The sequence below is a fragment of the Panicum virgatum genome, chromosome 9N, assembly GCF_016808335.1.
Source record: "Panicum virgatum strain AP13 chromosome 9N, P.virgatum_v5, whole genome shotgun sequence".
Classification (NCBI taxonomy): domain Eukaryota; kingdom Viridiplantae; phylum Streptophyta; class Magnoliopsida; order Poales; family Poaceae; genus Panicum; species Panicum virgatum.
The window spans coordinates 21609672-21626619 of NC_053153.1; the positions used below are offsets into that span (position 1 = coordinate 21609672).

At 54.5% G+C, this 16948-nt stretch overlaps 2 protein-coding genes across 2 annotated transcripts; one reads left to right on the forward strand and one right to left on the reverse strand.

The window, feature by feature from the left end:
- Positions 1 to 10618: 10618 nt before the first annotated feature.
- On the forward strand, positions 10619 to 12274 carry LOC120692119 (dof zinc finger protein 2-like). The gene is made up of 2 exons (XM_039975349.1): positions 10619 to 11141; positions 11305 to 12274. Exons 1-2 carry the CDS (start codon positions 11040 to 11042, stop codon positions 11950 to 11952), a joined length of 750 nt encoding a protein of 249 aa, XP_039831283.1. The 5' UTR covers positions 10619 to 11039; the 3' UTR covers positions 11953 to 12274.
- A 139-nt stretch (positions 12275 to 12413) lies between these two features.
- LOC120692120 lies at positions 12414 to 15481 on the reverse strand. Its single transcript, XM_039975350.1, has 3 exons — positions 15246 to 15481; positions 14949 to 15154; positions 12414 to 12892 (listed from the first exon to the last, which is right to left on the reverse strand). The coding sequence occupies exons 1-3, from the start codon at positions 15336 to 15338 to the stop codon at positions 12643 to 12645; spliced, it is 549 nt and encodes a 182-aa protein (XP_039831284.1). The 5' UTR covers positions 15339 to 15481; the 3' UTR covers positions 12414 to 12642.
- Between the last annotated feature and the right edge of the window lie 1467 nt (positions 15482 to 16948).

Consider the following 16948-nt stretch of genomic DNA (forward strand, 5'->3'; position numbering starts at 1 on the left):
CCGACCTATTTCCTAGTAAACAACCTTAGATCTAAAACTCTTACTTGTAACCCAAGGCTCCTAGACTATATAAAGAAGTCGTGGGGGAACCCATAGGGGACATCCCAACAGTTCGCAACTTTGTACTCCACAGCAGCCTCGACAGCTCCTCATCCCGAACGTAAGGCAATACAAATCCACCCCAAACAGGACGTAGGGTATTACGCGCATCGCGGCCCGAACCTGTCTAAACCGTTGTCTTGTGTTAACATCAAGTTCTTGGCTCCGAGATCTCTCCTCCTAAACTCTACCGCCGGGTACACCCCTGGTGAACTTGCCGGATAAGCAATCCGACACATACCCTTCTTCAAACTTCTCTGGAAGTCTGACAAGTTCGAGTGGAACGACGATGCTTCCAAAGAATTCCAGGAGCTCAAGGATTTTCTCACCTCGCCACCTGTCTTAACAGCACCAGAAGACAGGGAAGTCCTCCTCCTGTACATCGCCTTTACCACCAACGTGGTGAGTACCGTCCTGGTCGTCGAACGAGACGAGCCGGGTCACATCTACAAGGTCCAGCGACCGGTTTACTTTATCAACGAAGTACTCGGCGAGTCCAAGGCGTGCTAACCCCAAGTGCAGAAGCTATTGTACGCCATCCTCATCACGTCAAGAAAGCTTCGGCACTACTTCCAGGCTCACAAGATCAAGGTGGCCTCTTCCTACCCACTCGGCGACATCCTGCAGAACAGGGACGCTAACGGCCGAGTCGTCAAATGGTCAGTAGAACTCGGCGCCTTCACGATTGAGTTTATGCCGCACTCTACAATCAAATCGCAGGCCTTGGCCGACTTCATCGCTGAATGGACCGAGATCCAAGATCCTCCACCCGACAACAGATCTGAGCACTGGATCATGTACTTCGACGGCGCTCTCAACCGTGATGGAGCTGGTGCTGGAGTTCTCTTCATCTCTCCCTAAGGTGAACAACTTAAATATGTCCTCTAGTTACTTTTCAAGGCTACCAACAACGCCGCCGAGTACGAAGCTCTTATTCATGGTCTCCGGATCGCCATCACACTCAGCATCAAGAATCTGTTGGCTTATGGTGACTCCAAAGTCGTCATACAATAAGTCAACAAAGACTAGGAATGCACCAAGGAGAATATGGACGCCTATTATAGGGAGATCAGGAAGCTCGAAGGCAAATTCTATGGCCTGGAGTTCCACCACGTCCCCAGCGACGACAACGTCGCAGCAGATGCCCCGTCCAAACTCGGATCCAAGCGATCCATCATACCATCCGGCGTGTTCATTCAAGCACTCAACAGCCCAACAGTGAAGATTGAAGAGGAACCTCCCACAAAGCCCGACTTGGTCCAGGCCATAGGGCAGCAGGTTCTGACTCTCAACACCGATTGGCGCTCCCCCATTATCGACTTCATCAAGAACAACAAAAGCTACCCAAAAGGAAAGGAGCACGAGAAGCTTGCACGCCGATCCAGCAACTATGTCGTCATAGGAACCGAGTTGTTCAGGTACTCGATATCCTCAGGAACCCTGTGCAAATGCATCACACAGGATGAAGGAGTCCGACTCCTTAGCGATATCCACTCGGGTATCTGCGGCAACCATGCGGGCGCCTCCACCCTCATGGGGAAAGCCTTCCGATCAGGCTTCTACTGGCTCACCCCTGGCCGACGCTCGGAACATCGTCAGGTGATGTCTCGGGTGCCAGTTCTTCTCCAAGTAGCAGCACATCCCGGCTCTGGCCCTACGGACTATACCGCCTTCCTGGACATTCGCCTGCTGGGGTCTCGACTCCGTGGGACCCCTAAAGACAGCCGTCGGCGGATACAATCACATATTCGTGGCAATCGACAAGTTCACAAAGTGGATTGAAGTCAAGCCCGTGACGGCCACTACAACAGCTAAGGCAGCCGGGTTCATCGAGGAGATATCACACCGGTTTGGAGTGCCTAATCGGATCATTACAGACCTGGGCACCTCGTTCATGGGGTCTGAGTTCTGGGACTACTGCCAAGAGAGCAGCATCGACATCTACTACGCCTCCGTGGCCCACCCAAGGTGCAACGGCCAAGTCGAAAGGGCTAATGGCTTGATCCTCCAGGGGCTCAAGACCAGAATTTTTGACCCGATCGGAAAATACGGTGCAAAGTGGCTCCCAGAACTACCCAGAGTAGTATGGGGACTCCGCACACAAAGAAGCCGGGCCACTGGCTACTCGTCATTCTTCATGGTGTACGGTTCTGAAGCAGTCCTGCCATCGGACATAGCTTTTGGTGCTCCGCGCATCCAGAACTACGACGAAGACGAATCCGAGTCGACTCGATGCACTGACATTGACTCGGCAGAGGAGCACCGCCTGACGGCCTCCATACAACACGTGAGATATGAACAGCAGCTCCGGCGCTATCATGATCGCTACATCCACGAGCGAGATTTCAACGTCGGCGACCTGGTTCTACGACGAATCCAGTCGACTACCGGCACTCATAAGTTGTCTTCTCCATGGGAAGGACCCTTCATCATCAGTGGGTAGTGGTTCCAGGAACCTACCAATTACAAAGGCAAGGCAACACACACGTGGGCAACTCATGGAATATCAAACGCCTACGCCGCTTCAATCCGTAGAAGCATAGAAAATGCAAAGCTATGTACCTATCTACTCATTTAATAAAGTTCGTTGCATTTGATACATCATATTTTACTGCCTTTCATTCTTTACCGAGTCGTTTTCAACACGCTCGGGGGCTGCGTCTCGGCCACCCACCCAGCCCCTACTCGGAGTCCGACCAGTCGGACAAGAACAACCCGGTCCACTCTTAACGAACACAGCCGAGTATGTCCTGGAACCACTCTGTGTCACCCTAACCTACTGCGCACATTAATGATCAGCTCTCAAGCGCTATCAGAAAGGACTCAGAGTCCGCCTTCCACCTACTCGGCAAATTCAGAAAGAACTCAGACAGTGGGCATAACTTAAAAATGACTAAAAATAAACATTATTTACATAAATATTGTTTTAAGTCGGTTCACCCTGACCAACTCTACTTGCAGCAAAATAAACAACAGAAAGTCCTAGAGGCCGACAGCCTACAAGTCGGCCACGACTCGCTCGGCGATCTCCAGGACAGCAGCGTGGTTGGTCTCCCAATCCGCCTCGGAGCAGTCAGTAGGAACGCCGTCCCCCATCGGATCCAGATCCGCCTCCGGGTGATGGGACTTCACCAGTCCCAGTGTGTGCTGCACGGCATCCCTAGCCGCTCCCTTGACGACGGCCTCCAGTCGGCCATGGAACGCCTCCAGCCTCTCAGACAGGCTGTCAGCCGCCACCATGCCCTCGGGCTCTAACGCCCCGAGCAGAGCCTCCAATGGCCCGCTCAGGCAATCCAGCGTCGCCCGGCCCTGCGCCGCCTGATCCTCCGCTTCTGCAGAGAAGCACTCGGTTGGGTCAGCCGCAGCCACAAAAACTATGGACAATCAACAGCCGTATGATTTCCGAATCGTACCGCGTCGAGCCTGCTGCTCCGGGCGAAGCTTCTCCTCGATAGAGGCCTCTCAAGCTTCAGCTACCTCCCAGAGCTTCTGCAGCTCCTCGTTGGCCTTGGTGCAGGCCTCCAGCTCTAAACAACAAGCAAGTCAAAGACCAACAATGCAAAAAGGACTCGGCAGACGTTGATCCGACTCCTTACCGCGCTTCTCCTTCCGAAGAGCTTCCTCGGCCTTCACCTTCTCGGCCTCTAACCGGCGGCCCTGTGCCTCCAACTCGGCCACCCTGGCCTCGAGCTCCGCCACCCGACTGATGGCGGTGCTCCCCTCGGCCAGCTCCTGGGTAGCCTGCTCCGACAACTCCACTAGAGCCTGGAGAACAACTCGGTGTTACAAGGCGACATCTACAAGAACAAGTCGGCCACACAAAGAGCGAGGCAGGAGACCTACCTCGACCCACTCATGGGTCACCTTGGGGCACTCGACCAGGTGGCCGCCGAGTGACTCGTCCTCCACGGCCTCCTCCTTCAACGGCGGAGTCTTGGCTCCCCCCGAGGACTTCGCCTGGGTCCTCCCGACCTCGATGGCTGGGACCTCCTCGGTCCTCGCCACCTCAATGGCCGGGACCTCGCGGGCCTCGACCACCACCTGCGCCGCCCTTCGTCACGGGGTGGGTCCTGCATCTCCGCATCCTAGAGAGGAGGGGAGACCCTGTTGCTGGCCTCGTCCTCCTCCTCCTTCTTCTCCACCTCACGGCGAGCGTGGCTCTTCGCCGGACTCACCTGCGGCGAGGTCAGCATCGTGGCATCACTGGAGCCACCCTCGGTAGATGACCCCTCCGCCTTCCTCTTGGCGCCGCTAAGCGACGCCCTCCTACATCAACAAATAAGGCGCTCAGCACAGGTCTAGGAAAGAGAATTCAAGCAAGAATGACTACAAATGATCAAGACATTTACCCACCGCTCCGGTGCAGTGCGAATTTGAGCTTCAGCGCGCGGCCAGCTGAGCCCCAGAACCAGGGCGCGGGGGCGTCACTTCCCCGCGCAGTTGGCCCAGTCCCTGGGCTGCTTCCTTCTCGGCTTGGGGGCCGGCCGACACCGCTCCAGCAGTAGCCGGGGGCGCCGACGCTCCCCGAACTTTGCCCGTACCCTTGGGGGGCGAGCTCCTCAGCGACCTTTGCGCCGCCATCAATCCCACCTTCGACAGTGGGATCTTCTTCATGGCGCAGCGCGTCTTCCTCCTCGGGCCGGCCGAGATCGGCGGCCTCGAGGCACCAGTGATCTCCACCTCCGACTCGCTCCCCACAGAGGAGTCGGAGGAGAACTCTTCCTCCTCCTCCGCCGACTGGAACCGCTCGGCGGGGGCGGCGGCATCCTTGCCAGGCTCCCCCTCAGGCAGAGGAGCGGGGGGCCAGTACTCCAAGACCTTGGCCTGCAAAGAATCCGAGTTGTATCATAACCCAACGGGTGCAGTCGGAAAAACAGAGCAAAAGCAGAGGAAACTACTTGGAAATGAAGAAAACAACCAGGAAGATTCAAGAAAACTTACGGCATCGGTCGGCCGCTTCAGGCAGAGGGCTTTCGGGCAGTCCTTGTCCCGGATCTGCCCTGCCATGATGCGGGCGACCCGGTTTGCAATCTCCTCCTGGGGGACTTTGCGCTTCTGTCCCCGGATTGGGTCATCATGACCCCAGTACTTGTAGGCCGGTTGAACCCTCTCCTGGATCGGCTGCGTCAGCCGCTTGCAGAAGGAGAGGGCCATTGTGGCCCCTGTCAGCTTCTGCACCGACAAGTCGGCGATCTCCTTGAGGAGGCGCTCTACTTGCGCCATCTCCTCGGCGGTCGGCGGCTCCTCCCAGCACGCGTTGTACTCTGGCGCGCGGCCAGTGCGCGCCGGGAGGCATGGTGCCGGGTTCGACATCACGAACCATTCCCGCGCCCACCCCTTGTTGGTGTCGCCGAGCTTGAAGTCGGGGTAGACGCTCCCCTGGCGCAGCGAGAAGGCGGCTCCACCCACGACATTCCGGCGAATGTTGGACGGGTGCCCCTTCAGGCAGTACAGAGCCCGCCACAAGTTGAAGTGGCGAGCGATCCCCAGGTACCCCTCGCAGAGGTGCATGAAGATGGCGATTTGGGCGATTGAGTTGGGCTTGAGATGTGTTACCTCGAGCCCGTAGAAGTGAAGGAGCCCACGGAAGAAGGCCCCCACGGGCAGCACGAAGCCCTTCTCATAGAAGGACTTGAACACGATCGTCTGGTCCGTGTCCTCCGACGGGAATTCCTCCCCGTAGCAGCACCGCCACCCGGAGATCTGCTTCTCCGGGAGGATGCCGCACACCACCATGTCCTGGATGTCGCTCTCCTAGAGCGTACACTTCTGCCATGATGATGAAGGCGGCGGAGCGTCTTCGGTGCTCCCCAAGGTCGAAGACAATGAAGCAGCAGGAGTGGCGGCCATGGCGATGGCGGCAAAGCTCAAGAAAGGGGTGGAAATCGATAGGAACAGGAAAGCCGAGAGCTCTGGAAACTAGCCGAGTCGGCAAGGCGGCGGAAAGCACTAGAGAGCTCGGGAACAGGGTGGCCGCTCCGCGCAGCTTCCCCTGTTTAAATATCGGAGGTGGCACAATGGGCAAATCCGAAATCAACGGTCGGATCAGATCGGGCCGAGAATCTTACGGCGGACGGAGCGGGATAAATGGTAACTTTCTTTTTACCGTTGCCCCTGATAGCCCCACTCCTCTATCAGGCGCATCAGATTCGCTCAGGGAGATAACAGTTTGATTTTTACCGTAATGCGAATATGCTTCGAATATTCCTCTTACGACCTGGTGTGTCTCCGTGGCCCAGGCAGGGCATCAGGGCCCGGACGCCGCAACTACTCGGCGTGTCTCCGTGACTCTGCCAGCAACCCTGCTCGGGGGCTGGGCGACACCTATGACCCGGTGTGTCTTCGTGACCCAGCTAGGGCCTCAGGGCCCGGACGCCGCGACTACTTGGCGTATCTCCGTGACTCCGCCAGCGACCCTACTCGGGGGCTGGGCTCCACCTATGACCCGGCGTGTCTCCGTGACCCAGCCAGGGCCTCAGGGCCCGGACGCCGCGACTACTCGGCGCGTCTCCGTGACTCCACCAGTGACCCTGCTCGGGGGCTGGGCGCCACCTACGACCCGGCATGTCTCCGTGACCCAGCCAGGGCCTCAGGGCCCGGACGCCGCGACTACTCGGCGCATCTCCGTGGCTCCGCCAGTGACCCTGCTCGGGGGCTGGGCGCCACCTACGACCCGGCGTGTCTCCGTGACCCAGCCAGGGCCTCAGGGCCCGGATGCTGGAACCACTCGAAAAGTCTCAGTGACTCAAACCCGGACTTCAGGGTCAGGGAACCGAGTCGGGTTCGTATCTTACGGCCATCTCAAGGTAGCTAAGGACCGATGTCCTCAATGGATTGGTGTAACGAAAATGTTTGCTGAGTGCTCAGGCATTCAGATTGATAGGAGTCGGAGATCAGTTCTTTGACCCTCGAAATGCTTCTCCGAAACCTTCTGAGGCTCGGGGGCTACACCCAACGGGTGCGCCCAGGGGCGCATCCCGTTCTGGATCTACAAATGGTAGTGAACACTTATAATGAGCACCGAAGGACTTCATTCGTGTGACAAGAAACAACTCGGCCCTCCAGCGCTCGGGGGCTTGACGGAGGTAGATCTACGTACTTCCCTACCGAGTGGGGTCCCCGAACACGGGCGACTACCCTGCTCGGTGACTCGGCTACTACTACTCGGCGTGCAGGACTCGGCTGTGCGTGGAAAGGATCTTCAGTGGATCAGGATGATAGGCTCCAGCTAGAAGCCCGGATATCTAGGGATCTTAACCGACCTCCTTCCTTGTAAAGCAACCCGAGCATACCTTCCTTGTACCCCTACGGCTCCTAGTCTATATAAAGGAGATGTAGGAAGACCCATAGAGATTTCTTCTTTCGCAGCATTCCACAAACCCTAATACAACCCCGAACACAGGACGTAGGGTATTACACGCATCGCGGCCCGAACCTATCTAAGTCCCTGCGCCTTCGTGTTACCATCGAGCTTTTGGTCCAGAGATCCCCATCCTGAAACTCTACCGCCGGGTACACCCTTGGTGGACTGGCCGGAATAACAATCCGACAGGACCACAGTTGGCAGTTCAAATAGAGGTCCACCAAATTGGGTGTAGGGGTAGAAATTTGTAAGGCCTACCAAAATGGCAGCCCATTTGCTCACCCTACTGGAGATTGATTTTTTATATCCACCGACTAAATTTTCATATGACAATCCATTTGCTCTCCCTACTGGAGTTGCTTTTAGGTTCCCAAAGATGAGATCATTGTTTTTGCATCCAGATGCACCGACACATATGATATCACTTAAACTTCGTGCAAATCATTCCACCTCATGGATCCAACCATGATCGGAATCGGTTCCTCTGCAGCGACTGCAGAGAAACTGCTCTCACTGACGTGTAGATCCTACTGCCGTGAGGTCCACCCGTCAGTGGAGAGTCCTGGTATGGTACTGCATGGAAGACTCGCCCGTGCCGATTATCTTTCCAGTTTCCACTAGTTGTCTAGTTGTGTATCCCAGCTAGAAGCAGAGAAACAGTATCACAGAGGGAAGAAAGATAAAGGGGAGAGGGACGAAACGTGTCGACCATGTACAGTGTCGCGATAAACCCCACAGCCCAACTTGACTTAGGGGGTGTTTGTTTTCGCTTATAATCCGATTCTAGATGGAAATAATCCAAAATCCCACCCAAACGGTTTGCTTATTTTTCGATTATGTGGGTCGCTTCTCCCGAAATCCTGGGTACAACGTGAAATAGGATTCTCCCCACCGCGTCCCAAGAGTCGCGCACCCGAGAAGCGAGGGGATTTTCCTCACCCTGCCCTCGATACCCCCTCGTCCCCGAGAGTCTCCATCCCCGATACCCCCTCGCGCATCAAGAGGCCGTTTTACCCATTGAGGTAAATCTGGACGCTTATAGATTAGCAAAACAAAATGATCTCTCCCCTGTTGATTACCATGACTTGATGATGGATAACATTGATGAGGTGACCGACAAGCGTTTGAAGGCTTTAAAGGAAATTGAGAAGGATAAGCTTCGGGTGGCCAGAACTTACAACAAGAAGGTAAAAAATAAATCTTTTCAGGTTGGAGATCTGGTTTGGAAGACAATTTTGCCTCTTGGGATGAAAAGCAACAAGTTTGACAAGTGGTCGCCAAGTTGGGAAGGACTATACAAGATTATCAAAGTTATCTCCGAGAATTCATATGTGATGGAGACGGTGCAGGGTGAGCGTCTACCTAGTGCTATCAATGGGAGATACTTAAAGAAATTCTACCCCAGCGTATGGCAAAGTGCGTGAAGATGAAGATGGCCGGTATTAGATATCACCCTTAGCTTTATTTTTAGGCTGCTATGTTCTGTGTAAAACATGTATATCAGGTTAGTTCGTGCTTTTTGCCTTGTGAAACTCACCAAAAAGTAGGGGGGCATATGTTGACAGCCAAATGTGGTTGGCCCAGAGGCCGACGGTCAGACCGGTCGGGCCAACCGGTCAGACCGGTCTGTTTAGTTGTAATCCGAGTAGGCTTTATTTTATTTTATAAATTCTTGTATAAACCGACTTGGAAAGGGGTACGATTTTCTCGAACTATAAATATAAAGGCTAGAGCCGATTGAGGTATTCCCAATCGAATCAATACAATTTACATCTACTTTTTGTTCCTCTCAAACCCTAGCTTTTCCAAACCCTAATTTGCTATTCTCCTCGCGTCCCGGCGACGTTCGAAAGCGTTCTGAGCGGCCTTGCCAATCTCAGGACAACCCTAGCTGCGCGAGCTCCGACGGAGTCCCTCCCGAGCTCGCATTTCTAGGCTCGTCGCGGTTCTCTGCTCCACACCGGTCAGACCGGTCTGTGGAACCGGTCAGACCGGTCCGCCAGGGCATCGCTGGTTCAGATCGTTTTGATAATCGTTCGCGCGTTCTAGCGCATTCGAGTGTGTTTGCGCGATTCTGTGTCAACTCTTAGCCTGGCCGAACTTTCTGACGACGAGCGGGCACCGATCCTAAGCTGCCTGCGTTGGCTCCGAGCTGTGGCGAGCATGCTAAAAAGGCACAGCTAGTGACGTATCCAAGAATTAGATTGAAGGGGGTTTATTTCTTCTTCTTCCTCCTCTCTTCTCTCTTTTTCTTCTTATTTTCTTCTTCCTCTCCTCTTTGTCTATGACTGAAAAATGTTAGAGAACCTTGGGGGGCTTCATGAGATTCATGTGGGTAGGGGTGCCCCAGCACCCCTGCCCCCACATTGGATCCGCCCCTAGGCACAGCCATGCGCATCTAGCAAGGCAACTAACCATTCAACAGCGACCACCGGGCTAAGACACAAGCTTGGTTTGGTGGACGACTTGCGACGACGAGGAGCAGCGCTGGCCAAACCAGCCAGCCAGCTCGCGACAAGACAAGAGCTCGCCGTAGTTTTCATCCTACTCACTCGTCAGGAGCTGGGGGCCTAAAAAGCGCGCACTTTGGGGCGCCGGCCAGCCACTCCTCGCCGGTACCTGTCGCCGTCGCGTCGCCGGCCACCACCGGAGCAACCGAGTAAACTATACACGCGCGTGGCGTGGCTTGCACACTGGACACTGGTTGCATTTTGCATCCCCATGCCGTCGCTCCTCTCTTCTTCGACCGCAAGGAAACGGTGATCGGCGCGCTGCTAGCTCGCGGCGCCCAGCAGCCGGCCTCCTACCACGCCACAGGCTCGACGGCCTAGCACCGCCTTTCACGGCACGAGAAGGATAGCTGTGCCTGTGCAGCCTCTCGCCGTGCAAGCCCCGCGCCGCGAGCGAACCCCGCCCCCCCCCCCCCCCCCCCCCCCCGCGCGGCACGTGTACCTGGCGAAAAGCGTGGATGGCCGTGGTGCCCACAGCCAGGAGCCAGCCACGTCGGCTCGCGCTCGCTTTCCCCGTCGCGCTGGCCCTGGTCTCTGCGCGCTCCACTATGACCTTAACCCTTAAGGAAGCAAGCAATCAACTAAGCAAGCCAATTATCTCACCGAACAAAACGAGGAACCTTCGCTCGCGCCCGCGGTGGCGGCGTCGCGCGCGCGCTCGATCGATCGCCTATAAAAGCACCACCAGGTCGAGCACTCAGACGCCTCCATTGGCTCGCAGCCTTCGCCTCAAGGCCTGAGCTGTCCGTGCTTCTTCATCCATTCTACTAGCTCGAATCGAAGCTACACTGATCGTACGAGAGGCTCGTAGCACAGTCACACGCTCGAGAGTCGAGAGACATTGTTAAGCTGCAGCTGCGGACTTGAGGCGAGAGTAGTGAGGAGGGGAAGGGAGCTGGAGGAGGAGTCGTGCGCGGTGGCGGCTGACCGGCCCGGCACCGACATGCGCGGAGCGTCACAGTGGCACTCCCACCGCAGCAAGCGCGCCCCGTCCGACTGCGACGCCGCCCTCCTCCCCGCCGCCGGCAACAAGCTGCCCTGGCCGTCGCCGCGGCGCCCGGCCAACCATGCGGTCTTCCTTTCCGGCCTCGCCTTCCTCTTCCGCTTCGTCGCACCTCTCTTACCTGATCCCTGCTAGGCCGCCGCCGCCTCCTCCACCCCTTGCCATGGTACACACACACACACACACACACACACACACACACACACACACACACACACACACACACACACACACACACACACACACACACACAGTCACACACTGTCTGGTGTAATTCATGGAATGGAACTATGCTCGTGAGATGACCCGCGGCGTGTTCTTCTTCTCAGGGACAGGGATACTGTGCGGCCGGTGGCATCAGTGTGCCGGCAAGTGTGGCCATGGACGCGGCGAGTGCCGCGGCGGCGGCGGCTGCTGCGCCGAGGCAGGGCGCCCGGAACGCGGGCGCGGGCCACCCACCGCTGCCGCGCCCGCCGCCGAGGCAGTGCCCGCGCTGCCAGTCCGGCAACACCAAGTTCTGCTACTACAACAACTACAGCCGCACGCAGCCGCGGTACCTCTGCAAGGCGTGCAGGCGCCACTGGACCGAGGGCGGCACGCTCCGCGACGTGCCCGTCGGCGGCGGCCGCAAGAACAGGCGCGGCGGCAGTAAGGGCCCCGCCGCCGCGAAAGCGTCTGCCTCCACCGCGGCCGCGACGCTGCAGGGCGGGGGCGCCGCCGATACGTTCCCGGACCTCCTGCGGCAGCTGGTCCACTTCCAGCCGGGCGCCGCGGCCGTGGGCGGGGGCGGCTACGCAATCGACCTGAGCGCGTGGCAGCAAATGGCCGCTGCCACGGCGCCGCCGCAGGAGGCTGGCGATGTCAGCGCACTCGGAGGAGCGGCGGCGGCGACAGCAGCGGAGGCCAACTGCGGCGCGTTGCAATACTGGGGCGGATGGCAGCAGGATGACATGCCCGGCCTGGACGGGGCTTGCTAAGTACTACGTACTACTCCAGTAGACTACTAATAGTGCTTGTATCAGTGAGTATACTCTATGTTAGTAGTACCTATACGTATATATGTATGCGTGTACTGCAAACGTAATACATACTACTATACGCTCAGCATGTTTTCGCTAGTTTTTGTGTGCACGTATTCTGTGTTCTTAGTTGAAACTGTGTGTTTGCTAATATAATATCGCTATGATCCAATCATCCTACTTGCAAGGTAGTTTCTTTCACCGTTTAGAGTTTTGGATAAATAGTGCACAACTGTAACCTTATTTTCATGAAGTATATTTAAAAATATTTTCATGGTCCTATGCATTTGTCCACTGTGGGTCAATTTATCAACCAATTCAAAGATAAGTGAAAACTCTAAGCTATTCATGTCGATAATACAATTCAAACATTTTCCATGTGCATATAAAATTATATGGCTAGTAAAAACTACTGGACAAAAAAGGAAGCCATGGCAGGCACAGGGAACCTCCATTCAATCAAGACAAGCATTCTCCTACATGTGCAGAAGCTAATAACACAGTTACCAGCCGGAAACAAATACACAATATGTGCAGAAGCTAATAACACAAATCATTGCTATCAAAACTGTTACTACAACACAACTGGTGCACGTTTCCATTTTTTTCTGTGGCAAATAATTGATTGTATTTGTAGCAGAGAGAAAGTTACAAAGGGGTCATGCCAATGGTGGCTTCCCGGCGGTGGAAGTTGACCCGCGCCTTGGAGAAGCAGTAGTAGTAGGCCGAGGTGAGCACGCAGGTGAACAGCGCGAACGCCGCGCTGGCTACAAAGGTGCCCCTCCGCACCGTCGCGCAGTCAGGCGGGTTCTCGAAGATCACCGTCCGGTAGCCGGTGTGGTAGGCGGACTGCACCATACCAGCCAGCAGGCACGCCTCAGCGATGATGAATGTCACCCTGTGTAGGACAAGCCAAAAAAGTTGTATGTCCTGGTTACTTGTATGATTATTATCCAATGGTGTTTAGGAAGTATAGTTTGGCTAAAAATATCAGAAGGCCAGCATTAGGAATTTCTAACTTCCATCGGTTACATTCTTTGTTCCCGATCCATCATGAGATATACGCAATCCTAACCTAGCCAAATGCATTCCCATGACACAAAACTGATCAGCTAAATAAGTTCCATACCAGCATGACGGCATCAACCGGACACGTGCAATGTCGAGGGCATGGATATCTACATTGGGATACATATACTTTAACACCACCATGCCTGCCTGACTGGTCAGTACTTGACCGTCTCAATTCTTGGGTAACAGAAAGGCAAACAACACTAGGGAAAATGAACGAATGTTGATACAGTGCCAACACAACTGAATTTGGAGCTCATGCTGGCAGTGGCATATGGGTGACATGAATTTTACTACACCGCAATTTTTATCAAGTAAACTTAAGATTTAAGAAACTGGTTATCTCACTAGATCAGTCTCAGAATACTCCCAAGAGATAAACCCCAGAATCCACAAATCAAACCATGCAGTCGGCATAGCGAATATTAATCATTGATTCATTGACTGAGCATGCCCTTAACCAATATGACATTGATTAGGCCTATCTTTTTTCAACAAAACTCAGAAGCTAGCTGTTATGGCTGTTGTTGGGATTGAGATAGTGAGAGAGGGAGAGCGCGGTGGCTGCTGGCGCGCTACAGTGCCCGTGGTGCTACAGTGCCGCGCGGGTACTGTTCACGAGATGTAGGGCCGTGAGGGCGAGAGAGCGGCGGCTAAGGTTGGGGGCGCTGGGAACGCCGGCCGCGGGGCTTCGCCCACGGCCGGCAAGAGGGAAGGGATTTCCTTCTAATCTCTTCCTTGATTAGATTGATACATCTCCTCTCCTTATATAGAGAGGTTTACTTGACCCCTAAGCAAGCGACTAATTAACCCTAATGGGCTAAGGCCCAATAGGCCCTTGACTCCTCTAACACTAGCAAATAAGTTTGGTGGTCTTTCTTATTGTCATTGACATTATCCATGACCTCTTCATTTTGACCAATTCAGCAGAATCGGTCACAGATGACCCAAAGGCTAGAGTACAAAATACTACTTAACATTTTTGGCATTTTAATCTTTCATAAATAGAGCTGATACCAAGCTTTGGATCCCACTGGAGCACCCACCAGTTGCACCATACTATCACTCCAATAATTATGTCCACATGTGCAAATGCGCAAAACTTTTAAAATACTTTTTTTTCAAATACATTTTTTCATGATCAAGATCAGTGGGATACCATTAAGCTTTGTTTGTCTATAAAATTCATTTGTTAACCTTTCTGGTTGATGAATGTGATGAGTTTATGAAAGAATCAAATAACACGTTGCCCAACTAGAAATCTAGGAAACTCTGCTAGTCTAAAAGAACTGTTTGAACATCTTAGAAGGCTTTGCAACAAGAAGGGCAGCTCTCTTGATGCTAAAAAATTACTAGCAGCTTATAAGCACGGAAATTTCATAATTCGCTACATGTGAACAAGCATGTGACCAATCAGATCACTACTCATCAAATTGCTTGTACAACATGCTGGATCTCTAGCAATTTTAGCACAGAATTGTCTACATGTGAACAAGAATGTGCACAATCAGATCACTACTCATTGAATTGCTTGTACGCTAGATCTCAAAGATTATTTCGCTGCACATGGGACGACCATTTACAATTGAGCAGATCGCATCAACCACATGAGATTTCCAGCAAGCCTCAATAATAGTCAATATTTCTGCTAAGCTTGGGTTGAGTCGTTGATCTAACACGCATTCTATTTACTTTTTGGTAGCTCGATACGGATAGCTAATCGCTAAATTTGCGCGACGCTGCTTACAAACAAACCACCGAAAGCACCACCAAAACAAAAGGAATCGGCGCGTGGGCCCTCCGTGTCAGCCTCACGTGGGAAGTCAAGGTGACGAGCCCGAGCAGGGGAGAGGAGATTCGGATCGGCGGGGAAGTAGTAGTACCAGGAGGAGAGGAAGAGGACGAGCGCACAGGCCCGGGCGCCGCCGGGCCGCAGCGCGGCGCCGCAGCAGAAGCACCGGCTGGCGAACGCGGCCACCGCCTGGCCCACGAGCAGCAGCGCGAGCGCGACGCCGCCCAGCGCCGTGGCCGCGTCCGGGCGGTACGCGCAGTATGTAAACTCCTTCCGCTCGTCCGTCTCCAGCCTCGCCTGCGACAGGGAGAAGAGCGGCGGCGGAGGCGGCGGCGGGGTCAGAAAAGGAAAGCATGAAACGCAGCCATGGAAGGAAGAGGGAATGTACCGAGGGGCGGCTCTGCACGGCGCCGATGGCGAGGCCGAAGGCGGCGAGGTCAACGAGCAGGATGGCGGCCAGCACCGCGGTGGAGCCGGCCATGGGGTGCGGTCGGCGCGGTGGCGCCGCGGTCAGCGGAAGCGCTGGGGGAAAGGCTTTTGGTCGGTCCCGGGATTTCAGATGTGCGAAGCGCGTCTTGTCGCGGGCGCTTTGGCTAGTTGGCTGTCGAGTCGGGACGGGACAAATGTGGGGGGGAAGGCGTGCACGCGCGTATATGGTCTGGTGGGGGTTCGGCGTGCCGCGCGGTGTCAACCCAAGAGTTCTTTTACCCTTTTTCCCTCGAGAATGCGCACACACCTCAGTCTTAAAAACAAAGTATAGACACGCGCATCTTAATCTCACGAGTTTCTCTAATTGTAAATCGAGAATAGCAAGAATATATTTAAAAATATGAGCACCATTGCTAGATAAAATTCGGGTTCATATAGGTGGAGATTCTTTTAAAGAATGGCATTAAAAATTTAACTCATCTCTTCTATGGCATCCAAATTTAGACCATTCTTTCAACACAATTAAAAATAATTCAGCCTCTTATACTATTACCACTTTTTGGCCAAGTGTGTAAGAGCAACTCCAGCAAATCTTATCAAGCTTTTTACCCCAAATTTCAAGGGTGTAATCAAGAAAAACAACTCTAGCAGGCCCTCTACTTAAGTTTCTAAATTAGGGAGGCCAATCTCCCCTTCCACCCGCTAAGTCCGGGGTCTCCAAGGAGCTCTCCATCCATGGATCCCACTTAACAGCCCTCGCTGGATGGGTGCGGGCTGAAATATGGGGATTCTTTCTGGACTTGGGGCCCGTTCGGATTGCTGGAGAACCGGCTGGCTGGGGCTGGAATCTACTGTAGCAGCTGGAAATCACTATAGAAACTATAGAAGGGCCCACTGGCTAGCTGGACAGGTACCTTTTGCTGGCTGGACGTGGTGCCCTTTGCTTATTCCAGCCGAACAGCTGGTGTTGCGTTGGCTGTGACTGGGCTGATCAGCCAGTCCAAGCCAGCCATCCGCCTTGGATGAATCGTTTGAAGGCTGTGAAATAGGGGTCATTCCCTAAAACCATATGAAAATGTGATTTGGGGGCTATTGCTGGAGATGTTCCCTCCCCCCACCACAACCACCAGCCACATCCTATCCTCTACCATGCCCGCGACCCTAGGACGGCGCATCCACGCCCCCCATGCGGCGTCCCCTTGGGTGAGTGCGTTGTAGCCCTAGCACGCGGTTGCTCCATAGCGGGTGAGCGCACCGGCGCGGCTGCCCCTCGTACGAGCACATTCCATGTACCGACGGACACCGGCCTTGCGCGCACCGCATCGAGCCAGGGCGTTGTGGCGTGCATGTGGGTGCTCATGCCATTGAGCTCCTTGAGCGCGCCATGGTCCTTTGTGCATGCGATCAACGCTAGCTCGATTGCGCGTGCATCAATGCCGGACGGCAAGAATCGGCTATGACTGCGAAGGCCTGCATCTCAAAGCTGTGGAACCCTTGCTGGGAGTGATTAGGGGAGGAGGAAGCAGCGAGGGTCTCACTACCTAATGAGGGGCCGATGAGAAATCTATTAATCGCGTGTGCGATTGCAATCCGCAGCATCGTTGAAGATCTGCCACTACCTAATTAGGGCGGTTAGGGTTTGGGGTTGCTGAATTCCAAGGG

Coding starts and splice junctions, on each gene's coding strand:
- LOC120692119 (XM_039975349.1), top strand. CDS start 11,040: ATGCGGTCTTCCTTTCCGGCCTCGCCTTCCTCTTCCGCTTCGTCGCAC. Junction 11,142..11,304: donor CTCCTCCACCCCTTGCCATG/GTACACACACAC, acceptor TCTTCTTCTCAG/GGACAGGGATACTGTGCGGC.
- LOC120692120 (XM_039975350.1), bottom strand. CDS start 15,338: ATGGCCGGCTCCACCGCGGTGCTGGCCGCCATCCTGCTCGTTGACCTC. Junction 15,155..15,245: donor CCGTGCAGAGCCGCCCCTCG/GTACATTCCCTC, acceptor TCCCTGTCGCAG/GCGAGGCTGGAGACGGACGA. Junction 12,893..14,948: donor GTCCTCTTCCTCTCCTCCTG/GTACTACTACTT, acceptor TGTCCTACACAG/GGTGACATTCATCATCGCTG.